General features: G+C 36.7%; 1 protein-coding gene across 2 annotated transcripts in view; it reads left to right on the plus strand.

The window, feature by feature from the left end:
• The window catches only part of CCT8 (chaperonin containing TCP1 subunit 8), a 15,058-nt gene that overhangs the window by 3,365 nt on the left and 3,870 nt on the right, over positions 1-7,823 (plus strand). For both annotated transcript variants that reach the window (XM_023517426.1, XM_023517427.1), the window contains exons 3-12: positions 2,042-2,222; positions 2,325-2,386; positions 3,550-3,687; positions 4,448-4,626; positions 5,414-5,480; positions 5,555-5,642; positions 5,727-5,842; positions 6,307-6,378; positions 6,464-6,628; positions 7,216-7,335. In XM_023517426.1, the coding sequence (XP_023373194.1) occupies positions 2,042-2,222; positions 2,325-2,386; positions 3,550-3,687; positions 4,448-4,626; positions 5,414-5,480; positions 5,555-5,642; positions 5,727-5,842; positions 6,307-6,378; positions 6,464-6,628; positions 7,216-7,335 (1,188 nt within the window). The remainder of the gene's footprint in view (positions 1-2,041; positions 2,223-2,324; positions 2,387-3,549; positions 3,688-4,447; positions 4,627-5,413; positions 5,481-5,554; positions 5,643-5,726; positions 5,843-6,306; positions 6,379-6,463; positions 6,629-7,215; positions 7,336-7,823) is intronic.

Below are 7,823 nucleotides of genomic sequence, written 5' to 3' on the forward strand. Positions count from 1 at the left end.
AAAAAAAAAAAAAAAAAAAGACATTTATATTCTACATTTAGAAAGACTCACATGTACCTTTGTAAGATGCATCGTGGGTGTGGTCCCACCAATTACCCTTCCTCCACCCATCTTCCCCTTTCCCCTCCTTTTGCCCTTTCCCCGTATTCTTGGGTTATAATTGGGTTATAGCTTTCATATGAAATATGAAAGGAAATAGGAAATAATTTCCTAGTAGGACTGAGTGCATTGGATACTTTTTCTTCCATTCTTGAGATACTCTGCTAAGAAGAATATTCCAGCTCCATCCATGTAAACATGAAAGAGGTAAAGTCTCCATCTTTCTTTAAGGCTGTGTAATATTCCATGGTGTACATATACCACGATTTATTGATCCATTCATGGGTCAATGGGCACATGGACTTCTTCCATGACTTAGCAATTATGAATTGGGCTGCAATAAACATTATCTTTGTTATAATGTGATTTTTGGTCTTCTGGATATATACCTAGTAGAAGAATTGTAGGATCGAATGGCAGGTCTATTTTTAGTTCTCTAAGTGTTCTTCAGACATCTTTCCAAAAGGAACGTATTAGTTTGCCTTCCCACCAGCAGTGTAGAAGTGTTCCCTTTTCTCCACATCCATGCCAACATCTCTGGTTTTGGGATTTTGTGATATGGGCTAATCTTACTGGAGTTAGATGATATCTCAAAGTAGTTTTGATTTGCATTTTGATGATGAGCATTTTTTCATATGTCTGTAGGCCGTGCTCCTCTCTTCTTTAGAGAAGTTTCTCTTCAAGTCCCTTGACCTGACATCTCACTTTGCTCAGGCATAATTAATTCTGTATTGCACATTATGCCATAAACTCTATATTACTGACTTAATATTGAAATACATTTTTTTTTTCGAGACAGAGTCTTACTTTGTCACCGCCGATAGAGTGTTGTGATGTCATATCTCACAGCAACCTCAGACTTCTGGGCTCAAGCAATTCTCTTGCCTCAGCCACCTGAGTAGCTGGGACTGCAGACGGCCCCCACAATGTCCAGCTATTTTTAGAGGCGGGCTCTTTCTCTGGCTCAGGCTGATCTCCAACTTGTGAGCTCAGGTAGTCCCCCCACGTCGGCTTCCCAGAGTGCTAGGATTACAAGTATGAGCTGCTGTGCCAACCCTTGTTTTTTTTGTTTTTTGAGACAGTCTCACTTGGTTGACCTCAGTAGAGTACAATGGTGTTACAGCTTACAACAACCTTAAATTCATAGGGTCAGGTGATTCTTTTGCTTCAGCCTCCTAAGTAGCTGGGACTACAGGTACCTGCCACAACACCTGGCTATTTTTAGAGACAGGGTCTTACTCTTGCTCAAGCTGGTCTTAAACTCCTGAGCTCCAGCAATCCACCTGCCTCAGCCTTCCAGAGTGCTGAGATTACAAGCATGAGGCACCCTGCCTGGCCTGAAATACACTTAATTAAAAGCAAATTAAGAGAAACTTCACTTACTTGTATACATGATTTTATTATGTAATAAATACATACTTTCAAGTATTACAAAATAGCTTTGTAAATGTAGTGTACAATTTTAATGAAATGGCAATCAATATACTTTTCAGCTTCATGACCATATTTTTTAACTTCAGATAACACAGTAACACTTAACACGGTGATGCAGGAAGCATCAGCTTACTGGTGGCACATCTAGTTTAAACTTTTTTTTTTTTTTTTTTTTTACTGAGTTGCATGCTGGTTTCTTGAGTTTGGGTTAACAGGGAATTTATTTTAAATCTCTTTTTATTTTAGATGAGGAAAGTGAGACTAAAATTAGAAACATTTTTCCCAGGATCTTATAGCTAGTAAGTTAGGTAGAGCTAGAACTCAAATTTGGGGTCTTATCAGAACTTTCACTCATAGCTATTTGGCTCTGCTATGTGTATTACCCTAGATAAACAGTATATTATTTGTCATTTTATATTGAAAAAAAATAACCATACGCAATTGGGTTACCAAAAAGGCTACTTTAAGTCATGTCAAAGTTAGAGAAATGTTTTTGTTTGTGTTTTAGGTCATAGAAGGTTATGAAATAGCCTGCAGAAAAGCTCATGAGATTCTGCCTAATTTAGTATGTTGTTCTGCAAAAAACCTTCGTGACGTTGATGAAGTGTCATCACTTCTGCAGACCTCCATAATGAGTAAACAATATGGTAATGAAACATTTCTGGCCAGGCTTATTGCTCAGGCATGTGGTAAGTAAATTTTAGCAAAGTTCTGAAATATATTCTTTAAAATGACAAGATGTTTTCTTTGTTGTCTTCAAATCTTCTGATATGTCTGATGTTTCTCAACAGTATCTATTTTTCCTGATTCCGGTCATTTTAATGTTGACAACATCAGAGTTTGTAAAATTCTGGTAAGTTTAGAAAAATGCATTAACTAACATTTGCTGTCAATTATTTTTTGGGAAAAAACTGTTAATCCAAACATAAATTCTGTCGTACAATTTGGACCCTTAAGACTTCTTTTGAGATATCATTTTAATATTGCTAAGTTGTTAATACTACTTAGTACCTATTTAAATCTTTTTTTTTTTTTTTTTTTTTTTATGAGACAGAGTCTCACTTTGTTACTCTGGATAGAGTACGGTGGCATCATAGCTCTCAGCAACCTCCAACTCTTGGGTTCAAGCGATCCTCTTGCCTCAGTTTTTCTATTTTTAGTAAGACAGGGGTCTAGCTTTTTGCTCAGGCTGGTCTTGAACCCATGAGGTCAAGCTTTCCACTTGCCTTGGCCTTCCAGAATGCTAGGATTACACATCTGAGCCACTGTGACTGGCCACTACGTTTTTAAAATTTAAAGGGTGTTGATACATTATCTTCTTGTAAAGTCATCATTTTTCACAATATCTTTTGAGTTGAGAATAGTGTATAAACAAACTGCCTTTCGCATTCATTGTTTATTAATGTGCAGCTTTGAGTAGAGTAGAATTTGTTCTATTTTCCAATAATAAAAGTCATACTTTTATGTTAGTATTGAAATATTCACATACATTTTCAATAAGAATTACATGGTATATGAAAACCTATAATCGGACTGGTCCTGCACTTGGGTGTACTGATTTTCACCATGAATTTATGTGCTCTCTCTATATGTATTTGTATGTGTGTTGTGTGTTTTCTGTCTCCATTACTACCCAGCTTTCCCATTAAATTGTAAGCTTGTGACAGCAGAATCTTTGCTTTGTTCTCTATTCTGTGTCTAGTACTGACAATTCTGCCTGGTACATCAGCACCAAGTACTTGGTGAATGAATGGCTAAGGGCAGTTCTCTATCTTTGGTTCTTCCTGGTACACTAAACGACCTCTCCTTCATAACAGAGACTTGTTCCATAGTGATTCTTACCTTAAGCAGAATAGTGTGCTTTATGCCTTCCAGTTCACACTTTATTCCAGGTAGTCACCGTCTCAGTATATTACTTTACTTCAGAAAAGGATATTTTTGGTACGTGCAGGATCACCCACCTTAGCCTTGTTATTTTCATGAGGTCACTGACACTTTGTTTGTTCCACTCCTCAGGGCTCTGGTATCTATTCATCTTCAGTATTGCATGGCATGGTGTTTAAGAAGGAAACCGAAGGTGATATTACATCTGTCAAAGATGCAAAAATAGCAGTGTACTCTTGTCCTTTTGATGGCATGATAACAGAAACTAAAGTACGTAGATTTCAAACTGTAAAAGCAAAAATTGGGGTTCCTCTTTTAATATTAGAGGTTGAATTTGTTCTTACCTGTTTTTATACAAGATTTATATTATTTGAATATCTAATTCCAACTACTAAGTATTACACTTGAAATATTAAATGGTGGTGTATTATTTATGTTTATTTATATATATGACAGCTTACTATTCTGCAAGCAAGAGGTTACTTTGTGTGCTCTTAACAAAAGTTTTTTTAAATGTGTCCTGAAATAAGATTTGCTAATGTAATTTGAAGATGATAAGTATATTTTAAAAATACATGTTAGAAAATTTAAAGTTTGAGTTTATGGTCAATAGTGGCTGACTTCATCTCTAGAATTCTAAGTTATTGATGGGTTCAAGTTTTACAGGATTGGAGGTTATTGGTCGTTTAGTACATATTTTAAGAAAAGATTGAGAACACAACATCAGTTTGGTGACCCTAGTTGACAAAGACAAAATACCAGGACATCTGTCTTACTTAAAATGAAAGTATTTCTCCAACTTTGCACCAAAGTACCAAAAAAACAAGTGCGTCTGTTTTGAGAGGGAGAGCTAGGTATAAGCCAAGTTTCTATTTCATACAGATTTGTATTTACCTTTATAATACAGGCATATTCATCCCTGTATTTTTTGTCAAACATTTTAATTATTTCTTTAGTAAACTACTGTATTATCCTATGACTTTGACCCCTGAAGTAGTGAAATTGTTTTAAAGAGTGCTTGTTTTGCCAGGGAACAGTACTGATAAAGACTGCTGAAGAATTGATGAATTTTAGTAAGGGAGAAGAAAATCTCATGGACGCACAAGTCAGAGCTATTGCTGATACTGGTGCAAATGTTGTAGTGACAGGTGGCAAAGTGGCTGACATGGCTCTTCATTATGCAAACAAATATAGTATCATGTTGGTGAGGTAAGAGAGAACTACATTCTTTTGTTTTACATTTTGAGTTGGATTGGGTTAACCAATATTATAAATGGTTTTTTAATAAAGGGAAAATGTAAGACTCAGATAGCAAGAGGACTTTGTGTAGGGAGACAAGAAACATCTCTGAAGAAATTTAAAGCTGAAGGACCAATGAACAGATGTTATTTGAGGAGGAAGAAGGGAAAGCTTTCCAGGCAAAAGGAATAGTTTATTCAAGAGACCAGATGTAAGCCTAGCACGTTGCATGTCAGCTAGTGTATGGAGTCAGGAAGATGCCTTTCAGTCCATGAATATACCACGGGGCACATTAGACAGCTTACCTGCCTGTTTCCGCCTACCCCCATTCATAGCACCCAGTGAAATGTCCAGAGTAAAGCACTGTGTTCCTATTCACAGAATATTGATTGCATAGAGTAAAGCAAAAGTTTTCTATATACGTTCAGTTCTGTAAGGGTTTCTCTGGTGTCTTAAAACTATAAACCCCTGGCATACTAAAGTGATACCAATTCTCCCAATTCTAGGATAATGCCACACAACCCAGACTTAAAGGGCAGCACTATTGGCTAGCTGTGCTACTGGACTCACTCCCTAGGGTCAGGAATCTGCTTCTGGCCTCAGTGCTTAGTGCAAGCCTCATGTGTTCTGAGCTTAAATTATAGTCAGAAGCATATGGTGTGGGGCTGGTGTGTAGTTTCTTGTTTAATCTCTCTATGCTATCTGATATTTTTATAATGGTCTTTGGGGTTTTTTTTGTTTGTTTGTTTTTTTAAAGGCTAAACTCAAAATGGGATCTCAGAAGACTATGCAAAACAGTGGGTGCTACAGCTCTTCCTAGATTGGTATGTGTTTTGGAAAACATTAAAAGATAGTTGAACCTACTTGAATTTTTATTACAACAATCACTTTCTTACAGACACCTCCTGTCCTTGAAGAAATGGGACATTGTGATAGTGTTTACCTCTCAGAAGTTGGAGATACTCAGGTGGTGGTTTTTAAGCATGGTATGTAGTAATGGTTAAAAGAAAATGTTTATAATAAGTATGTACATTTTCTTTTATTTAATCACCAAATTTATTTAATAACAGAAAAGGAAGATGGTGCCATTTCAACGATAGTACTTCGAGGCTCTACAGACAATCTGATGGATGATATAGAGAGGGCGGTAGATGACGGTGTTAATACTTTCAAAGTTCTCACAAGGGTCAGTATTAGCAATAATCTTTATTTGTAAGGTTTTAAAAGCACATTTGGCAGACTCCTAAACATTAGGCAGAACTCCAGAATGAATGGTTTAAAGTAAGACATGTATTTTTTATATGAGTTAAACATCCACTGCTGTTCCGTATTACAGTTTCCTACAGTGATTATGCAAAGCAATAAGTAGCAAAGCAAAGTGATCTTTAAAAAATTATTGTGAAGAGATTTTTATACCCAACCTTCAATTGCTAAATCACTGTTCCTGCTGTTCCCATTCTTTACTTTGGTCCCTCCCTTTTCACTGTTATAGTAAGAAAATTTTACCTGACCAAATTTATAATTGAGTTTTGAGTAACAGTGCCTGGTTAAGAATTCCACTCTGGTAGAGTACTGGATGCTGAAAAGATGAGACAACTGCAAATTGCTTGCTAGTGACTTTTTTTTTGGGGGGGGGGGTTCTACTTAAAGGATAAACGTCTTGTGCCTGGAGGTGGAGCAACGGAAATTGAATTAGCCAAGCAGATCACGTCATATGGAGAGGTAGTACAGCTTTTTCTATACAATTGAATTTTGTTTCTCATTTGCTTGAGTAAAAATTCAGTAATAAACAATATTTTTGTTTTAGACATGTCCTGGACTTGAACAGTATGCTATTAAGAAGTTTGCTGAGGCATTTGAAGTTATTCCCCGAGCACTAGCAGAAAACTCTGGAGTTAAGGCCAATGAAGTAATCTCTAAACTTTATGCTGTACATCAAGAGGGAAATAAAAACGTTGGATTAGATATTGAGGTATTTGAAAAACACCAAACTTAAATTGCTTTATTTTGTGAAATACAACCTAAAAATAGAAGCAGTAAGTTTAAAAGGAAAATCAGTGAGAAAGTGTTCTGATTTATGAGCAAAGTAGTTTCTTAACTAGTTTTTACATAGTTTGATAAAGGAAAATCTAGTTTTCCTTTTGTTTTACTGATATCCTTCTGTTTTATAGTGTGTAAAGTCAGCTCTCCATATCCATAAGTTCTGCATGTGTGCATTCAGCCATCTGCATGTCAGAAAAATTTATGAAAACTAAAAATAGTGCACATTTTAAAAATAAAATATAACAACTCATTATATTGCTTTAGGTATTACAATTAGAGATTACTCAAAGTCTATAAGAGGCTGCATATAGGCATATCCAAATACTATCATTAAATATAAGGGACTTGAACCTCCCTAGATTAGAGTGTTCATAGTGGTCCTGGAACCAATCCTCCTCAACTCCCAAGGTACTGTATATAGTTGTACTATTTCAGGAACTGTGCAAGGTTTTGTGTTCTTAAAAACATTTTCTCATAGAAGAATTAAAATGAAAAGATAAAAATTTTGTTTCACAGGCTGAAGTCCCTGCTGTAAAGGATATGTTGGAAGCTGGGATTCTTGATACTTACCTGGGAAAATATTGGGCTATCAAACTGGCTACTAATGCTGCAGTCACTGTACTTAGAGTGGATCAGGTGAGCAGAAAGTGGAATTTTGATTCATAAAATGGTAGTTTTCATATGGTTCAGTAGCATACTTTCATAGCAGTAAAACGTAGCATAGTTCCAAAAGTGTTTAAATACTCACATCTTTACTTGAGAGATGTTAAAGCCTCCCCCCTAAAATTTATTTTTTTCTTCTATTATAGTTTTAAATTATATTGAATATATTGTAGCTAATTTGGCTGAGTACAGTGGTTCCTGCCTGTAATCCTAGCATTTGGGGAGGCCCAGAGGCCAGAGGCTGACCTGAACACAGGAGTTAGAAACTACCCTGGGGGCTTGGCGCCTATAGCTCAACCGGCTAAGGTGCCAGCCACGCATACCAAAGGTGGCGGGTTCGAATCCAGCCCAGACCCGCCAAACAACAGTGACGGCTGCAACCAAAAAATAGCCAGGCGTTGTGGCAGGCGCCTGTGGTCCCAGCTACTTGGGAGGCGGAGGCAGGAGACTCTCTTGAGCCC

This window comes from Otolemur garnettii, unplaced genomic scaffold, assembly GCF_000181295.1.
Source record: "Otolemur garnettii isolate 467f Iridium unplaced genomic scaffold, OtoGar3 scaffold00111, whole genome shotgun sequence".
Classification (NCBI taxonomy): Eukaryota; Metazoa; Chordata; class Mammalia; order Primates; family Galagidae; genus Otolemur; species Otolemur garnettii.